General features: G+C 33.7%; 1 protein-coding gene across 1 annotated transcript in view; it reads right to left on the bottom strand.

Annotated features, from left to right (window-relative positions):
• Nucleotides 1-22,839, bottom strand: part of LOC107171889 (uncharacterized) — a 61,428-nt gene that overhangs the window by 4,109 nt on the left and 34,480 nt on the right. The window contains exons 5-8 of the mRNA XM_089215618.1: nt 19,537-20,013; nt 17,353-17,634; nt 5,667-5,972; nt 1,285-1,857 (exon numbers count right to left, since the gene is read on the bottom strand). Coding sequence (XP_089071744.1) covers nt 1,285-1,857; nt 5,667-5,972; nt 17,353-17,634; nt 19,537-20,013 — 1,638 coding nt within the window. The remainder of the gene's footprint in view (nt 1-1,284; nt 1,858-5,666; nt 5,973-17,352; nt 17,635-19,536; nt 20,014-22,839) is intronic.

The raw sequence follows: 22,839 nt of genomic DNA, 5'->3' as shown, positions 1-22,839 counted from the left end.
GCTCTTACAAATTTTTGTGTATACGAACGCCGATTAAATAATATATAAACAATAGTACCGCGTATTACATATATGCGACAAACACGCAACAAATAATATGTCTACTACACAATTACGATTATTTTTGCACGTATATTTGTCTAAGAAGAACAAACGTCGAAGAAATGTCTTGGAACTATGAGCATGAACAGAATTATATAGTATATTATTATACTGTATAATATCATTGCGTTGGCACAGACGTCGTTATATAACACGATATATTATAAAAGAGCTAGGTACGTGAAAATGACGGGGCACTGGACCGCGAACAACTGCATTCGTAATGTCGGCGAGCCATAATCATGACGTGTAAATCCCTCAAAATATTTGATTTCGTTTTTGAAATATATTTTTAAATGTAACGAAATTAGATCGAACACCAGGGATCCGCTATACGTTAAAGTGGTAAGGTATAGTATAATGTTTCGGGTAAGGACACAACCACAATAATAGTTTGTTAACAAAAAAATTATACTGAATTCAAGACGAACAGATGAGCCACGTCGAGCCGTTACGAAAACTTTTCCTACAGACACATCAAAATACTTTAGTTTGCAAAAATAGTGAGCGTATTTTATAAACTAATGATATCTTAACATAAATAAGACGACCGTTTAGAGTTTGTTAAAACCCGCCGCACAAAGAACTCCTCTCGGGATAGAGCCCTAGTAAAAAAACTGAAAAAACTACGTTATTTACAATTAAAGCAAAAGAACACATTATCACATGGTGTAATATATTTTTGATCTTTAGTAAATCTCTAAACTAAAAGTTTCAAACTTGAATGAATTTTGCGCAAACTCCGAATACCTAAGACAATATTGCAAAACAACAAGAGATTTTTAATGGTGTAAATTGAATTTTTTATTTATAATACATCATAAATGTATAGGCTATATTTTTTGTTACATTACATGTCATACGCCTATATATAGTAAATAGTAATTGCCTATTTAAAAGCTTTTAAATAGGCATCGTCCTTAGCAAATTGCAGGAACAAAAGCTTAACATATAGCCACAAATGAATTGGAAAAAAACAAGCTAGATGCAATAATGTTAAAAAAATTGAATATATCGTTGGTGATAATGCAATACAATATAATGCAGTTATATAATTATGTATATTATGATAAAATTGAATACCACATACAAAAAACAACTTTAAGTAAATATTGATTCAAAAGTCAAACGCAGTCCTCTTACATTAGCGAATTTTAAATACCTACAAACAATAATACTTACTTGGCGTATAACCGGTAATGAGAGGGGGAGCTTGTAACTGCAAACATGGTTTTATGTCAACCGACATATTGTTGTTGCCACCACCGGGCACCATTAAATGGTGCTGCTGTTGGTGTTGCTGTTGAACGTGCGGATTGTTGTTGTTGTAATGGTGGTGATGGAGATGTTGCTGCTGCTGTTGTTGTTGGTGATGGTGTTGTTGTTGCTGCTGTTGATGGCCGTGGTGATGCTGTTGTTGCTGTTGATATTGCTGTTGTTGCTGGTGCATAAACTGCAGTTGCAGAGCCGAATCGGCACCGGCAGCAGCCGCGGCGGCTGCCCAGTGATCGACCGCGGCCAGCGCAGCGGCCGCTGTGACCGCGGAGGTCTGATGAGACGGTCCAGTCGTGGTGGAGGCACCGTTAGGCACGGTTTGCGCGCCCGACTGAGATGGCGGCACCGAATTAGCGGATGTCAGATAAGGCGACGTGGTACCACCGCCAGCGTCCAAGTAAGGGCTGCCGCTGGTTGTCGGATACGGTTGCTGTTCGCCGGTGTAGTTATCCTGTTGCTGTTGCTGTATGTACCGGTGATCTGTAAACGTCATTTCCGTTTTTAATTATATAATGTGTACTTTTTGGCTATAGATAACATTATTACATAGGTATAGTAGCATTTATAGTGTAATATAAGTGAATTTATAATCGGTAGTAGGTACTGCAGGTATACTATGAAGTGCAGGGCTGGTAACAATACGAGTCGTGGACAATGATTCTACTATATACTATTATATGTACTATATACATTATAATTACTATATAATATGATATGTAAAAATAGTTTCAACGATTTCTAAAAATCCGAGCGACCGATACTCATAGCTGCAGTACCTATAGTATTGTTTTAAGAGACGACAGGTAATATATATATCGAGTGAGGCTGGGAGTTCACATCTACGTCGTCTTTGTGTAGTATCCAGTTAAGCTTGGCAGTTAAGCATTGTAAATGTCCAGGTACATCTTGGTTTAGTGAATGATATACCATAATTAACGTGACTATCAGAATACGATAAAATGATAGACAACGTAGCTGTGAAGCTGGCTTAGACACGGTACCATCATAAGGCCATATTATATAAATGGTACGGATTTAATTTTTCAAGCAGTTTAATAATATTATACTGAAGGTAATTTATTAATTATGTATAGATTTACTATTTTGGTATTACGCCGAAATGTATATATTATGGACGGGTTATTATTTGTGAAGTGTTTCCTGCAGAATTCATTAACAGTTCAAATTGTGCATTCATATCGTCATATAATGGATTTTCTCCCCCGCAACTGCACACGTCTATACTATAGAATTAATAATTATTTATCCAACAATAAAATTCTATAATTCACAGGTTGACGTTTTGGTAACAGTCAAAATTCTATAAATTCCGGGCGTTATCAAAACCAGAATGATAATATCCAAACAACATTTGTAAACTTTTTATTTGTATTTCTACAAGACGTTTGAAAAATGTAAGCAATTCCACTGCAATTCGCTTAACCCTTAACCTGTTATTGTCCATCATATAACGCCATATATTACAGGACCACTTTATCACGTCGTCGCATAATATAATATTATTATATTATATTATGATATAATAAAATACGCTTAAATTATTAAAATAAACATATATCATACAACACTGATGAATTTTTTTTGTGAATTTCACGTTTCGTATAGAGCACGGTACTTTATTGAACTGTGTTATAGTTAGCATTGCAGCAGGTACATTATAGGAGGTTGTAACCGCGAACACGGTCGGACACGAAACAGCGTTTATATTCTGGACACAGGACGAGGGCGTGGTTTAATATGACTGCTGCTGAAGAAGCGAATTATAATATACCTATACATAAACGTATTTTATGATGATTTTTGGGCAGGGCAGTGTATAAATAATAAGTTTACACTCACACACACATAAAAGTCGTGTATAATGTATATACCTACATCATATAGATAGAGGCGTCAGAGAGGAGGGAAGAAAGAACGCTTAAGCAAACCGTGACGCGCGCGACTAGACAATAGACCGTGGTGTATAAATGTGTATATGTATAATATAATTTATTGCCATACATATATTTATATATGTGTGTATGTGTGTGTGTGTAGGTACTCTCCTGCTTTTTTAGCGATGACGATTAAAAAACTTTATTCACGTTGTATTACGCGCACTAGCTCGTTATTGTATTGTTCTACGATACAATACAATATATATATAGATGGTTGGCCGTGTTCGGCTACGTCCAATTATGAGTAGTTCGCGTGACCCCTTGTATACAACGAACACTATATTGTGTATACGCGCTGATTCAAATTATATTATAGGAACGTCAATCGTATAATACAACAATCGTAAAAAATCTAGTCAAATGCGTTTTCCACACAGTGATCTTTATATAGGTAGTACATGAAAACTGATGAGGTCAAAAAAAAAAAAAATGCCTACACGTTTGAATACAACGATATCATATTTTATATAATTGTAAGTACGTTTCGAACTTTGTTGAAACGAAAAATTGAGTAATCGGAAGTTATACTTATAGATCTATGTATATATTCGCTACATGCTCTAATGTTACAAACTACAAAGGCTATATTTATCGGAGATAGAGGCCTAAGCTTTTCTCTAACTGTTGTATGAGTACATATTGCGCATATTATAATAATAACTCTAAATTGATTATCTATAATATAAAATATTTGCCTATATAATACTGCACGATTATTATGCACTGTCGAGTCTCGATAATTCCGACTTCAAAAAACACGAACTTTTTTTATTTTTCTCGAGATTCGAGTTAACGAGACTCGGCATATATATAATATTATGTAATCGTTAAAGCACTCAATGGAATTATTTCAATTTCGTCAATCGTGTTTAATTGATTAATGCGCATTAGCCTAATGTGGATAAAAACGAATATTAACATGGTATATAATATATAATAGACTATATTATATTTAGAATACCTATGGAATGTAGAAATTGGTAAAAGTATTAAGTGGTACATAATTATTTTTCTGAATATAAATATATAATATTATGTATTTTTCAATAAACTACGGTGGTTATGGGATGACGTTTATTTCCACGTAAGTTTCCGTTATCGTCTGTCGGTTTATCGATATGATTATCGAAAACATTGGTACGTGTAATGTACGTGTAATATAAATCATGATAAAACACACAATGTCATATTATATACTATAGGTGATTCACACATTTCGCCAACTCTCTTTTTATCTTTAATAATTAATTTAATCAAACTGGAATTTGTAAGTATAGTTATGTCATAAGTCATAACTAGAGTTAGGATGTTGATGACTTTTGCATTTTTTTCCTTTTATTCTGTACAATGCTATCCTAGCTAAAAATTTGTTTCATACTCCCTTGATGCAGAATATTCTAATTTTATTTTGCATTTTTTTGCATTTTTAGCTCAAAATGCATTTTATTTGTTTTTTAACGTCATTTTTCAACATTTTTCAGTCATTTTTTCATCTTTTAGGGCATTTTTGTGTGTTTTTTAGGTCATCAACATCCTAACTCTAGTTATAACATATTGGTCATTACTGATAAGTGATAATCATAACAAACGCGTCTACCGGCTTTTCTTGAGGCTAAACTTAGGCAAGATAGGGAATAATATTTTTACCGATTAAAAGAATCAATCTCTATCAGATTATGGGGGAGGTAAAGACTTAATTGTCATTCAACAATATTTATACATTGTATTTTGAATGATGGTTACCAACGAGAAAAATAGTAAGAGTATGCCACAATAAATTCTATGAGCGCAATAAATTAATAAACCTACTTTCCAGATTATACCTACTACGTTGTACCTAAAGCATTATCTAAGGTATTGCATTTAAGCATCTATTTTAATAAACATGGTCAAATAATTTAGCTTATAATACCATTAAACCAAAAATATCGCACCCAAAATCATCGTGTATCGATGATGCTATAAAATGCTGAAATCGTGTGTATAGTAGGTACTATACCTACACCGTAGTACAATCTATATGCGACATTCCTAGATACAAAATATTTTTATGCACCTAACGTAAGATAATATATATGGGTATAATTGAATAGATAATAAATTACCTTAAATCACTATATGTATGTTAAAAATACATAGTTTTGCGACATTGAATTATGCATTTTAATGAAGATTAATATTTTAAAAATAGGAACGCTGCGAGCATTGATTTCTACCATGGCATTATAGTTTTACTAATTTTTTTTCTTTAAGCCATTTGTATACCTGTATACACTAGTTTTTACCGACTACCGCGTAAAATGTATTATGATAATGTAATACTACACTCACTGGCTCTGTGCTGTTGCTGGTGGTGATAGTCCCTCTGCTGCTGGTATCTGTTTTGCTGCTGTTGTTGCATCAATTGTTGCTGTTGCTGCTGCTGCTGGATCAGAGGTATGGCGGTCGGCTGCGGAGCTTGCGGCTGCTGCGGATAGAGGTCCGGGGGCGACGATACTGTCGAATCCATGCCGTTGTCGCCGCCGCCTGTCACCATCAAACCAGCGCCGGCGATGTTGTTGTCGGGTGTAGTGGAACCGCTGCCGCCGGTTTGGCTGGGTGGGGTGGTTGTCCCAATGCTCGTCGTGTAGGTGATTCCTGCGAAAAGCAAACCAACGACGTTATAATATTATTGCATAGGCGTAACGACAATACCCGTTTTTACGGCGACAGCGACGAGTAATAGTCCAACGGATTACAAACATAATCGGTCGTCCGAGCACGCACACGAAGCACACGTATAACGTATATTCACGTATACGTGTGCGTTAAATTAAGTACTCGAAATGTACAATAATAATTTTACGATATTCTATTATTATTGTTGTTATTGTTATTATCATTATTATTACTATCATGATTATTATTATTATTATATTCATATATACTGACCATCTAGTAGTTTTTTGAACGGCCATTGTGATTGTGCCGCTTAGAAAATCACAAATAGAGGTGTATATGATGATGACGTGTATTTAATATACATATATAGACGTATATTATATATAAATGCAAATGTACTGGGGCATGTAGAAATAAATAATAATATAATAACGAAAATGTGAAACAATGCCGGCGTACTTATATATATGTAGTCGCAGTACATACATAATATACACAGACACTTTTCGCGGAGAGGGGGGGATAATTATGACCACTATATAAATATAATCATAATATTATGTTCCCGATGTTAATGGTTGATAGGCTACATTATATATTGCATAGGGACGCGGTACACACAATATTATATGATGTACATAATGTACCTAAAAAATATTGTATAATAATAAAGGGGGAGCTGCGGAAAGTCACGGTCATCGCCGCCGCCCGAGCCATTATAATATTATTTTAAAATCGTTGCCACTGCAGCGGGCACAAGTACCCACGGTATTATAAATACATATAAACATACACACCACGTGATATCCTGCAAGCCCATGCCCCATCATCGGATATATTATATTATAATATAACAGAGCCATTGCGACGAGGAAATAAAAAATTTAATAAAAATATAATATATTTATATTATCGTTATTACGGCCTATATAAAATAGGTATAATATATGATCCGAGTGCATGTATGCTGCGGTGTATAATATATATGTCCACGTATATAGGCGTACACAATGTATATAACTACTTATATATATCTATACAATGATAAAATATTAAACACTATAAAATATGTATAATATGGTCGACGACACGTATACTTAATTATTATTGTATAAACCTATAATTGGCCGCATGCAGAATACTAATAAGTTTGTTGTGCCTACGTATATAATATATATTGTGTAAAGCGCAGTAGGTATATACATGTATATATATAAATATATAATAGTGAACATATTATAGTAAGTGCGCGATAACAAGACCACAAAACAATGGTCGGTACCTATTATATAATATAATAAATATTAAATACATATATACATATTATGTTAAAATATATAATATATTAATAAACTAAATATTACAAACGCGAAGCACAATACTTGCAGCTAATACTTATGTATTATAATATGACTACGTACCTATACGTTTATGTATTGATGAATATGCATGTGTAATAATATGATGAATACATCATCGGTCCAATTTTTCTATTATGATACATCAAGTCATCAAAACCATACACATAAATAGGTATAGTAGGTACCTACTGATGTTTCCACATCAATATGTTATTGTTGATTGCCTTCAGGCGATTGGGTGTGTTTATAATTCACTTTATACGAGTGTACATGGTGACAATAACATAGGTGCGCAGGCACGGTGGTCGCTGCGTTATCCGAATTTTAAATTAACAAAAACAAACGTATACGCCTATGATGATCACAAAGAAACTTGATACAATTATATACATGTATATAGTATACAATTTTCGATATCTTTTTTTTTTTTTATTTTATTAAGAACTTTCAGTATAACTATTATACTTCAACAATTAATTTTCGATATTCATAACGTCAAATCTGACTCTCACAAAACAAACATATATAATATATAGGTATAATTTATATATACAAGAGACAAACAAATATATTGATTATAATTTTTTAAGCTATAAGAGTTATGAACACGTAATACATATTGTACAAAATGTACAAAGATGTCACTACCTAATCTATATTATACAAGTATATTTTAAATTTGAAAAAAATCATACAACTAAAATATATTTTAAGTTTAAATAATATGTTGAAATTGTTAGTAATAATAATATGCGGTATATATATTAAATGATATACATATAGGTAGGTATATACATAAAGTAAAATTGTTGTTCCATCATATGATGTGTGATAGATAAATCATAAAAGTAGATAAACATAATATATATATATACCTAATATATTATATATTGCGGTAGTGATAAACAATATAAATAATATAATGTATTCTATATGAATAACTATTATGAATAACTTTTAGTATAAAATATTATTAGGATTAAATGTAAATACATAATAGTGAACCTTCAGTTTGGTTTTCAAATTGTAACTCAAAATTAAACTGAAACTACCTTGAACAAAAGCAAAACACCGTAAAATCAATTTCTGCAGAATACACAAGGTTAAAAAAATCTAGTATATCTATACCTATATATATATATATATATAGGGCTACATTAATAATGATTTCGATGATTCATATAAAGTTTTTCGTGGAATACAAAAACCGCGAGGGAAAACAGATTTGCTAAAAAAAAAAATGTGATAAAACAAATATAATCAACGCATCGCTAGACATTAATTATATTATTATTATTTTAATCATTTCGCTCTGATTAGAATATAAAAACGATTTTAATTATTTACTGGGCTATTATATAGGTATATATAAAATAGTCATACCGATCATACATTTATCATCTATATCTAACCTAACCGATCAGGGTAAAAAGGAAACAGTTGATTAGAAAACCAAATGGTTTGATAATTGTTCATGCGCACAAAAAAAAAATATATATATACGCATGTATCTATCGTATAAATATATACGCATCGCTCGCGCATCGTTTGTACAGATCCAAATCGATTCCAAAATGGCTACGTAAAAAAATATATTATGTCGTCTCGATTCTTTTTTTCTTAGGTACCTATACACTTTATTTTAATTCACGGTTATTGTTGTTTTCTATGGCGTAGTAGCAGTAGTATACGCGATTCGTTGGACCGAATCGTTGATTTTTTTCTCCACCGTGTCGAAATTTATCATTTAGTCATTGTGTATATGTGATGGGTTGGGTGCGGCGGTGAAAAATCGGTGTAAAAAAATCATCGGTGTGTAAAGTTAAAGCAGATAGGCCCGGAAGTGAGTTGTTCGACGACGATGACGACGACGACGACTATATACTACAATAAATACTGCTGCCGAGTGGGGTGGGTGCTGTGCAGTGATTGGTTCGTCGATGTGCGACGCCTACTCGCCGCCCGACTAAACACGCGCGCTGATGTATATAAAATATTATATACGCAGCGCAGGAGCGATAAATGTATATACCTATACTAAATCACATATATATTTATATTATATTATTATATTGTATTGGAAAACCTGCAAAACCAAGTAAATTGTATTATTACGATACTACGTATTGCACACGGCTATTATATTATATCCTGCAGGACGCCGAAGTTATATTATAGACTGATATATTACGCACGCCGATTATTACGTACTCCATTCTTATACAACTAAGGTGAGAAAATTTTCCCAAACATCATTTATCACATATATTTTCTAAAATGGAATAGATAAAAGAACAGAATCTATTATAATATATTACGATAGCCGATAGGTACAATATATTAAAAAATGGACATTGCAGAGGGCGGAAACGATAATATATTCAATATTATATAGTTATAAATATTATATAGAGTGTAACAGAAAGACTGACCAAAAAAAAAAAAAAAAAATGAAAATCTATGCTATATCATCGTATATGATAAAAATTGTTGAAATTATATGATAAGTAAATAATTTTTAGAAATATACCTATACTCATGTCAGCAAATTATCAAAAATCATTATTTTTAAAAAAGTAATTGCGTTCCAAATTAATTTAACCAAAAAAATATTGAATTTCAAAAAAATTCTTTTTACCATCAAAATTGTTTTTAGAATCAGATTCACAAATAGGTTATTTTAAATTTATCTAAACAATTTTTATTAAATTTCATTTTTTTTCAATACAAAAAAAACTAAACATAAAAAAATGTATTGTACACGCAGCAATGGGTGACTTAATGAACAAAAAAATAAAAAATAATATTAATTTGAACAAAAGTTATTCCAAAAGTCAGTTCTATCTGTTATACCATGTATACCCTGCTGCGAAGTCGGACTAAAAATTACTGCAGGGTTTCACCATATGAAAAGTCTGCAAACTAGAGTACCTTACCTATAGCCAAATGTATATACAATATATGGTAAAAATCCGCCTGGATTGGTTGCGCGGGTAAGATCTTTTCCTCGCTATATACAAGCAGACAAATTACCTGCAGCCATCGTGGTCTAATATACATAATTCAAAAACACTAGCTGCTATAAAATATATCATATTAATTTTCACGAGCACTAGAATTATTTTGCAACCCGGAACTAATATAATAATACACACCGTTTCAGAGGTTCAGAGGTAAGAATCGTATAATTATTATTGGCAAACGTCGAAGCGGGCGTCCGCCCTTTGAAATAAAATCTGAGCACGTACGTACCACGCGTCACACTGTCGGGGGGCATCGTCGCTATATAGTATAATAATCTAGACGCTCTGCGGGCGCACACGTGTCTCACACGGCATGGCGCTTATTGAATATCAATATCGGTCGAGCAGTTTTTAAAGAATTAATCGAGAAAAAAATGACAGTGACGCGTGTGCCGTGCGCACAACAGTAATACAATTTATTATAAACACGCGCGATCGAACGGATAATTTATTTTTTGTTAATTTTGAACTTACCGTTACAATGTATTACACATAATATAATATTATAGTACTTATATAGGTGTATTATTATTATCATTAACACCTAAGACAAAAAAGACAAAAACGTTAAGAAAAAAAGAAAGACGTTACGAATATTGGCCGTTTATTAATCATATACACGTGCAGGGGAGACCGACGACCAGCCGTCGACATCGTCGTTATCCAAAAGAAACGACAGAAGCCTGCAGGAACAGCAGGTGTTTATATATATATATATATAATATACTATATATATTATATACATAGCAGCAGACATATACGTTTAGTTTAGGTACCTACAAGTCTCCGGCGATTAAGTACGTGTATAATATGTTGTATCTATATAGACTATGTCATATATGTAGATATATAAACGGCGATGATGCGCTTATAACAATATAAGGGTAGGTATTATTATACCACACACAGTAATATATAGGTATACAATGTAGTGTTAAACAATAATACATATAATATAATAAAACTCATTTTAAAACACCGTTTCCGGCCAAAATTGATATAAGCGACGCATTGTAAATTGTGATGCGTGTAAGTCAGCTATATAGACTGCAGTTAATATATTATATTCATCTTAGTTTTATCGGCGGACCATAAAATGTGCGAAATATTCCGCCGACAATAATGATGAAAACTTTATATAGATAATAATAAACACTGTACAAAAGGTCAGTAGGTATATCGGTTAGAAGGTACTAAATGGGGTGGAACCGGTAGTAGGTGTCATCCGGTGTGGTAGTCGTTATAAAGTTATATAAATAGTTTGTATTATTGTATACCTACATCTAAAGACTCACCAATAATTGACATAATAAAAAGAAACGCTATGTACATTACAATATATAGCTACAGGTACCGGATACAATTGACACTTTTTGTGTAAAATATACTAATATAGGTACTCGTTTTGAAGTGGTTGTATTATAATATTATATGTAGTAACGACTGTATTATATGCACTATATTATATGCATTATATTATAGTGTAAATGAATATAATGGTAGTTTCAAGACACAAAGATGTATAGATATACCGTATTATTCGGTGCTATATAACTATATACACATAAAATTCATTTTAAAATGTTCGTGCGTTATAGTATATATTTCAACATAGACCGTCTTTCACCCCATATTATATACTATATATTATTGCGACGCACCTGTGACTGCTTGTTGCTCCCGTTTCCGTTGCGGAAACCCTCCTCCGCCTGCTGCACCCATCTGAGCAGTATATACTACATTTTACCCTGTCTATATAACCATCGTCACCCTCCTCGAGACGCGACGATTCCTTTCCGAGAAAACTTTTATAATATATGTAATATAATACATAGTATAAAAGTGTTAAACAAAGCTCACCCCCCGGTTACCCGTTTTCGGATCACCCACGAACTGATTGTATATATCTTTATACCTATATATCCATATATAATGAAATAATACATTTAGCCAAATTATTTCCAATATTATACAGATAATTCCAAGTTCACCAAGAAAACGTTAATAAACTGACTGGCTGGGTATAGCCGAGAAACAGCAGGTGGCTATTATGTACGAGCTGCTATCATCGTTCCCCAGCAGCAGCAAGACTACGACGACGCTGCCACACGTATATCTAACAGGTGGCCAACACCAGTCGTCTCAGTGGCACGAGCCACAGCCGTCGAATATAAAAAACATCCTATGTCTTTAATGTGTGTGCGCGCGTATAGGTATTACATGTATATATTATTATTACACAGGCTATCTATCAATTAATTTCACGCATGTTCTTTAACAGCGAAAGGAGAAGAAAAGAAAAAGGCGGCTGTTTTTAGATGTCTAAGCACACACGACAGTAAAAAAAATAAAAATAAAATAATAGCACGACAGACGAACGAGCGGTGAAAAATGCATTTATATACATAACAGTACCTATCACATAATGAAGTATCGTTATTAATTGCCTACACTCACACATACACGAAAATATTACATCGAATCGCGAATAATATTGTGATTGTGATTTACGAGATACTTATATGAATATCGATATAACTCAGCTCGCTATAATGAATTAGATCATATATCCTGATGATAATATGTAAACGACAAGTTTCAAAATTGCGACGAGACGTCAGTCCGAAATTCGATTTTTACTATACATATACATAACATTTGGTCATCTAAATTTGAATATGCGCGCATTCGCCCACTATACAAATCGAGGGTCGGTACCCATCTGTAATATCGGTGAATAGTATATAATTTCCAAACCCCCGTGATGGTATGTTTAAGTCACAACCATCGCGAAAAGTCCATGTTAATATAATATAAACGCGGTATAAAGAGAGATACACGAATTGAAATCGAGCAGAAAAACAAACCTTTGCGGGAGCATAATAATTATGTTAAACATTTTATAAAGTACCGTTTTTTATATAATATCTCCGTCGGTTGCCTGGAGTGGACAGCGCCATGTCGTCGACCGCGGCCCCTGCCGGGTGCAGCACCAGGTTGTTGTTGTTGTAATGGTGTTGGCTGTTGTATTGATGGTGATAGGATGTGGACGACGCCGCGGCTGCGGCTGCCGTGACCACGAGATCAAAGTAACCGGCGGCGTTGTCCAGCGCGACGTTACCGGACGATGTGGAGCCAGCCGCGGTTGCGCAGCATTGGGTGGGCGAGGACGCCAAAGCCTGTTGCTGATGGTGGTGATTCCTGTGGTGCGCCGGGTGCTGCTGTTGGATGATGTGCTGTTGTTGTAGTAGCACCATCATTTGTCGGTTGATATGCCGGTCAGCCGCCGGCACGGGACGGTGATGAGACAAGACTCGGTCCGAAATGTATATTGAGAACGAAAAACAAGAGACGAGACGAAAACGGAGCGGACAGAGACTGCAGCGGCTATTGCATACCGAGTGTCAGCACGAATTTCGGTCTCGGCAATAATTGTCGTATGGAAGTCGATTCGGCAAAATTGTCGTCACCCTCGATGGCGGGGATTCGAAGTAAAAACGAAAAAAAGCGATGACGTCCAGAAAAAAATAATAAACGGCTAAGACCGACTACGAAAACACAACGATAATATTAAAATATTATAATATCGTTTCTTCTGCAGGATGAATGCAAACGCAGCACAAGACAGTAATCAACGCACAACACACACGACACGACAACCGTACTAAAACGAATGAGCCGCGACTCAACTCTGTAGTGCGGGCTGTAGAGTGCGTGCGCGCGCGGCGCCCGGCGATACGCGTTTATCCCCACTGCACGCGAGCGAACATCGGCGGCGGGCGGGCCTGTACCCTCCACGCCACCGCACCCTCCACACTCACGGTCGTTTTCCGAGACTCCCGAGAAATTCCGACCAACGAAAAAAAAAAAAAAAAACGGAGACTTCGGATAATGTATTATAATACACAATGAATACACGCACGTTACCACAGTATACAGTGTATTATATGGCACGTGAAATATAGTATATAATACATAATATTACATGATATATTTTACTCGACGAAGAATCTTCAATACAGTACCTACGACATTATACCTCTCCGTATTTATAAATATTATCTGTCTAAATATATTGACGTCTGTCGTAATTCCAAAAAAAAAAAAAATTAACGAACGAATAATAAATAATGAATAATCGTATTGGTATATATTAAGACGGCAACGCTCATTTTCAAGAAAACTATAACAGAAAAACTTTAATATTATGAGTATAGTCTGTGTATATTAGATTTGTATACGTATAATATAATGTTTTTATAGTTTTGTTAACCATAAGTTAAACATGTGACAACTATTAACATTGTTACAAAAAAATAACCACGGTAGCATCCATTTCAATTAAGTCAGTGGGTATAATACATCTAAGTACCTATAATATTATGTGGTATATTATACTATAATCTAACATTTATTTAAGCACGTGTCGACTTCAGTATAGACTCGTGTTATAAATTTATATAATATCATATGCACGCTATACATCAGCTCTGTAAAATATTATTTAGGTATACTACTACGCCGCGCGCTCAATTAACAAAATTCATCGTACCCCATGATCTTATTATTCGTAGGTGTATATATATAATATATATACATATACATTATAATATATAATATGTATAATAACATCCGTTAAACATTAATAATAATGTACACACGTTGAAGTCGCTTATTTAGCAAAGTCTATTAGTAGAGTAGGTACACCTATATAGACGTTAAGGTATTATAAGGACGTTTCTATACATTATTATAATACAGACCCTTTATGAGCAGAATAACGTTAAAACTATAATATATATATAGGTATTCATTGAGTGCAGTCTTGAAGGCAATAATAATTACCAGATGGCTATTTACAAGCATTAAACTTAATTGGAATTATATGTTTGAATATTTCCCATGACTAACCGATCAGAATTTAACTCAATGACCTATATTATATTAATAAAAATTAAAAAATCAATATGATATTTTAAGTATTGAGGATTCAATGTGGAACACAATATTTTAAGTTTTAAAAATCATAAATTGGTAGGTACTTTATGACTGTTATGAGAATACATAAATATATTTTCTATCCTTAAAACTGTTTGGCTTAGCCTTTTATTGAAAAGTATATCATAGAAAATCAACTATAAACAAATAAGTATGTTCTGAATAAAAAAAAAAGTTAATACTGGAAATTTCAGAAGAAACAGTAGTAAATAGTAGAAGCAGTTCTAGAATTTTGTATAAACTGTTATGAGATGATAACGTTCTATTATTTAGTAAAAATTATATATTTATATATGTACTTTTTTAGCACCAATACATGTTAATGTGTAATTAATTAATTATTATTTATTTATGAAATATAAGTTGCATGCGCATTTCAAGCTATTTAATATATATAATAGTTATAGTACATATTATGCTAGAAAATATTACTTTTACAATATTTCACGACTTAATTGTTTTTTTTTCTATTCAAGACTACTATTACAACTGCTATACCTAAATAATATATATATCTAATAATACAAATATAATATACCAAGACTGGTAACGCTGATGACGGTTCTTGTGTTGTTATACTACTAAACATATATAGACGTTGGTTTTATATTATTATAGTATAATAGAGTACCTACTCTAGAAGAATAATCGGAACTTCATTTATTGTATTCAAGTTTTTAGAGGAGGAGGAGGAGGTGGTATTGCTTGTTGTACATCCGGTGGGCGTATAAAACGCGCGAGTCTTGTTCTTCTTAGCCCGTGCTATGCCATGTACCGCTTTTATTCTCGAGTAACTTGAAACCTAAGACGACAAGGACGGGCGTGCCATAACACGCCACCCTTTTGTGTGTGTCATTCATATTTTCTTTTGCGCGCGCGCCAAAAGCATGCAGCTGGAGCAGCTGTACTTTTTAGAAGGTGTATATAGTTGTTTAAGAGAACCGGAACTACCGGGTATATATGCGTATAAGAGGAGGAACCTATATGCCACCTAGTAGAAGCATTAGCAAAATGGGATTTTAAAACATTTTCGGTGTATAACACGTTGTATGCATGATATATAATATAATCACGTGCTGCAGTTTGCTTTAGACGATGTCGCGACATATATTATGTAATATGTTTGTCTTTTATAGTGCAGGAGGAGCAAAGAAACTTTATAATAATCGTTATTATTATAAAACGTATGCATGGTTAATACAATAGCGTGGGTTCGATTACTTTATATATTATATATATATGTCATCATATATGTACATAATAATATAGCGATATATTATTATATTGTATTTACGAGTACACGACAATGCCTAAAATGAAGTAGTACATTGCAGTCTCGATGATGAAGACGATGGATATAACTGTGTTCGTGTAGTAATAATAATGACCGTCAAGTGCTCGTCTGTAGTTCTGTTCGGCCAGGTATATCATGATGGGCTCCCGTGGCGCGGGAAGGGCTGTAATAAATATTGTGATCGCTCGTCTATACGCAGCTAACAGCGGGTGGCCGACGTAAGTAGCCGTCCCCTCGATAAAATGAAATAAAATTAAATGGGCCCCGGTATTACGCGGTTAAATACCGTTTATAAGCCGAAACTGGCCCAATTAATATTTAATATAAATATATATAATATACAGTACGCAACAATACGTTTTTTTTAAATTCTGCTTGTCTATATTATTATTATTATTATTGTGGAAATAAAATAACGCGATGACGTTGTCGACGACAGTATAAGTGCAGTAGTACTACCCTTGAAGTATATGTAATGGTGGTCCACACTCGAAGTTTATATGTTTAATAATAAGATTTACACACACACACACACTTATATAGTTATAAACATAATATTGGTGAGTCGTACGTAAACCTCCCATTCGGACAAAGAATAAAATAAGGTATATATTCGTAATAATAATAATAATAATAATAAATACCTATACCTATATACGAAAAAAGCAACGAAAACGTACCTGTTTCATATTGTTGGTTGTGATGGAGATTGCGATTACGATGGTTCAGTCGGTGTGGTGGCGATTGCAACCGGATATGCTGCGGTTCGGATGCAGCCGGTACAGGATAAGCGGAAGAGAATAAACCACTGTTGTCGTCCACTTGATGTCTGTGTTGTTGATGTTGAACGAAATTTTCGTGATAGAAGTTTGAATTATTGTTATTGCCACCAGTGTTGTGTAACGATGTCAAATGTTGATTGCCACCACCAAACATGGATATCGACGAGGCTCTATCGATGTCTACGAAAATATAGATCAAAAATAATTTATTGTTCATTTCCATAAACATATAATTTAGCTTTTATATATTTGATGATGATTAAATTTGATACACATATTATATGGTACATAAATTATTGTCACATTGGTTTTACGATGTTAACATATTTTTTTCATATACTTGGTGTAACGTGTCATGAGCAGATTAAGCCGTTTAAGGGTTAAGAATATAAAATTATACATTAGTAAATATGTAGGTCATCGTCGGCTCACATTTTTACGTCACAACCACAATACAGTGCAGTGTTTACATTCAATGGATATCCTGTCTGCTACGTCATATTTATATATACCAACCACCATCACAGACTTAATATATACATAGCCACCATATAGGTTTGTTTACATTCAAAGGATATCCTGCTCACGATACAACTACCTAAACTACGTCACACCAACGGCAGTGGTAAAGTGTAGTAGCCGTTTTGCTAAAAGGATGATAGCGGTCAAAGGATATCCTGCTTATTACAACAAACGGCCTTGAGCTAGCCCCCTTCTAGCGTTCCCTGGCAAGGCCGTGGCTGGCCGCAGAGCTTGCATCGCCGCCTCACACATATCCCGCCGGATAAACGCTATTTTTTTTTTTTTTTTATGTTCCTGTTTTATCCAGCTAGTGGTCTAACGATGTTATTAGTTTAGTCAGTTTAACTAAACTGACTGTACGGGTCGGACGGTCGTGAGACGCGCAAAATGTATTTAATTTTTTTTCCTATAATATAGTGACGGTAGTTTATGCAAATGTATAATAATATTAAACTATATCAATTTTTTGCTTTTTTTATTTTATCAATGCTCTTCGTTGTAACAAAATAATTTACTAACGCAAAAACGATAACTCTTTTGACATAAAATAACGACGTATACTGCATACCAACATTTATCTTCAAATATAATATTATTACAACATTTTAGTATTAAACGTACAGCGTGATGGCAGCTATACAGTAGCTACTAGCTACAGTACAATCTAATATAATATTATTATAATACAATCATTGGTATCGTTTATTTATCAGCCTTATACAATGATACTCGCTGTTGGTATGCGGTAGTGGTTTTATCTACGAACCGTCCGTTTACCATGCCCAGCACGTGTGTTAACCATATATACATGTATATAATAATATAATATGATAATCGCATATCGTTTCCTAATCATCATATATAATATTATTATACACCCGCTCTTCTTTTGGGTTCAAAATATTATAGATAATATTATTGGACATTCGTGTCGTATATTCGGTCTGATACACATACACACACACACACATATATTATATACAAGACTATGATCCCACGCGACCACGATATCGTTTCATCATCCGCCCGCGAGTATAATAATAATATGTAATAACGTTTTAAAATATAATATTAATATAATGTGTTTGGTTATAGTAAATTAATGATTTTTTTCATAAACTCACGTTCGGATTGCTCGAAATAATGTTTTTTTATCGTCTAAACAATAGCCTATATTATTGTTACACGTATATGTTTAAATTATGATTGTGTACGACCAACCACTTTCAGTGTATATATTAAAACGTGATGACCGGAACTACGGCACTGCAGACACGAGGTATTCTTGTCGTTTGGTTCGCACGACACTGCTTTATACAATAATATAATATTTCGGATAACATGTATACAACCATTACAACCTGCAGCAGTCACAACAGCTTATAATATTATTAAAAAGCCGCGACACATATCGTATAAGCCGATAAACCCAACGTAACGTGCTATCCATTGCAGTATAAATCGATTATTATATCCTAAGCCTGTCGGGGGGAAGGGGGAGACTATATTAAACAGATATATCGAACACTATGAAAATAAACAATTTCGATTTTCACTCACCTCTTTGCATCATTTCGAGATGTTCCCAGAGGATGTCACCCAAGAACGGTGGCGCCTCGGCCACGAATCGTTCGCGTCCCATATTGCACAAGTGTCTACCCCTCCGAGCGTACAGTGGTTTGTTGCTGCTTGACGACGATACCAATTCGTCGTAGGGCTCGTCGTCGTCGTCGTCCAGGTCCTTGTCCGTGTCATTGTCGTCGTCATTGTTGCTGCTGCCCGGCGACTTGCTGCCGCCGTTGCAGTTACCGCTGCTACGGAGACGGCGGCGGCCGCGGCGGACGCGTTCCCGGATCATCTGACTGCTACGGCCCATGATCGTGGTGTTGGGACTGGCCGTGGTGAATTTCTGGAACTGAGATGTGCCACACACGACGCGGCGCAGTAACGGTGTCGGCGGAGGTTCGGGTACCGAGAACTCGCGGTAAGCCCACCAGAACCAATGTGAAGCCTGCGCCTCTGTCCATAGCCTGGGATCTGTGAAAAAAAAACGAAAGCCAACTACAGTTAAAACGTATCATAAGAGTTGCTAATGAGTTATGACATAAATTATTACAAATTAATTCAAAAATTAATAATAATATTTACTTAATGATGCAAAAGGGACAAAGTGTATACATTTTAAATGAACACAATGATCAAGTTAATCAAATATACTATACTATACGTTAAATTAAATATCTTTTTTAGTAGTAAAACCTGTATGCTATGTCAGTGCGACATTCTTTATATCTGTAATCTGTTCATAATATAATGTATAATATAACTACACACACACACACACATTATATATATATTATTATAGTATTATGTATATATAAATAAGCAAAATAACCATTCGCATTATATATCTCTTTGCAATAGAATGATTCAATAGTACCTCTATATTACTAGACATTTCTTAAGATACATAACGAAAAATCGTAGACAAATCGTAAACATTTGATATTATTATCATTATCATTATTATTTTTTAATGAAATATTTATATTCTATATCTATCTATATATTAAAATATAATCTATCAGTATGTGAATGAAACAACCAAAAACGTATTTTTATTATATTTAGGATGAATTCTAATAAGTACCTACCTAATGTTTCAAATAATTGATAGTAAAAAAAAAAACGTCAAAATAAAAGCGTCTATCACCACCCTAATAGCAATAATAATAGGTACCTATATAGTATATATACATATAGATTATAGGTATATTATAATATAACCGATATACGCGCGCAATAACCCCTCATCGTGATACACATGTTCAGCCCTCTGCACTGGCTCCGTCCCATCGTACGCGCGGCATTCTAGATTATTGTATATTATTATTTTTTAATATAGACTATCGTGGCAGTGGTGAGGTCTGACGATTCCACGATGATTTTCACATAAAAAAAACTATAATGAAGCCGCCAACATCATACGCGCGGTGCGTATCGGCGCAATGGTCGTTACGCTTTCCCTCTGCATGTTATGTAAAAACGAAAATATATTATATATTATATATATATTTGTGTGTGCGTATGTATAAATACAATAAAATTATAAATATAATGTATATTTATATATATTATATATTTATATACGCTATATCGTTTTATAGATTCTTTATCGAACGTAATTATTATTAAAAGAAATGTAATAAAATAAGCTCTATTCTTCTTGTTACAGAATAAGATATTCATAAATATATACGTTTTGTGTACATACAATGTCATATATCTATACATATAATTTTCCACGCGTTTATTGGAACGACTGATGCTTGCTGGCATAACGATATCTTTTAAGCTTTGCATTTCGCCGGTGTACATATGATGTGGATGCGGTTGCAGTGCTTTCATAATCTTATAATTTATGTTTTATAGGTAATAGGTATATGTATTATTAAGTATGCATAGGTACGTAGATCTAATACTGTTTAGACTTTGGAATTCGTTAGACCTATACTTAATATTATTATTCTACAAACGAAGCGGCCGAAAATTTAATCGATTGATTTCGTTTGAAGACGAACAGCGGAATGTTATAAATTCTGTAAGTTCAATATTGGTAGCCGCGACGTTTTGTGTAAGCCGCTCGCCGTGGGAACCACGGACGCTATGGGGTCCGGCCGATGTATATTATTTTTCTACAAAATTTACACTTACTCGAGTCGGGTTCACACGCTATACTCTATACGACTACAGCAATGATGATGGCGTAATTAACCATACACATACGCGCGCGCGCGCGCTCACACACACACACACACACACACACACACACACACACACACACACACACACACACACACACACACACACTCACACACACACACACACTCACACACACACACACACTCACACCTCTTATTTGTTTGAGCCGCACCCAATATACGAAGGCAATAATTGTCATATATTTATACAATGTAAAAACTTAAATCTATCTATACGTTTCGTTTCGAGAGAAATCTAAAAAAAAAAACGTAGTGACGTATTATGGTTTGTAGTCACACTTAGATATTATATATTATATTGTACCAACATCACCTATTTATAATAGAATATTATGCATAATATTATCACAAATAGCGGCGATGGCTATGACGAAGTTGTGGGAACATTTTTCATAACATTAAATAATACATTAACTTACCTACCTAATACCTATAAATGGGTACCTATACACTCTTTAAATTATCGCGTTTAATTAAATTTATATACATGTTTTTAATAGTATAAATATGGACTAATTATTGCTGTAAATCAAGTTAACTATGTAACTATAATATACCTACATGTATAAGTAAATTATAACTCAGCAATGCAATTTGTTTTGTAAGTGACAGAAGAAAATAGATCATTTATATATAGAGCACAATTGCATGTAATTCACGGTCCATCAACTACCTATATAAGTCACTCAACCGAGAGAATACATAAAAATAAAATCATGTTTGGATAAAATCGAATACACTGCCATGGATATAGGATTTATTATTTTTCAATTTTACACTATTATACAAGATAAGTACATTATGTATTCATGTCATCTGTACAAACATTCTTAATGTTAATAATGTATTGTAATTAATATAAATTTGTTATTATTTGCGGATGTATAAAGTATGAGACATTTTATCAAAAGTATGTGCTATAAGGTATTATAACTTATTAATTTAAAAATAAAACTTCAATATCATGTACTTTAGGTAAAAAAGAAAAATATAAGGGCAAACCGATTTTGTTGTACATAATATAGCAGACAGTATAATAAACCTACTAATGTACTTGCAATGTACTTCGAGTAAGTTACAG

Source organism: Diuraphis noxia, unplaced genomic scaffold (genome assembly GCF_037042655.1).
Source record: "Diuraphis noxia isolate RWA-SAM2 unplaced genomic scaffold, SU_Dnox_SAM2 contig0001, whole genome shotgun sequence".
NCBI lineage: Eukaryota > Metazoa > Arthropoda > Insecta > Hemiptera > Aphididae > Diuraphis > Diuraphis noxia.
This window is presented reverse-complemented; position numbering and strand designations above follow the sequence as displayed.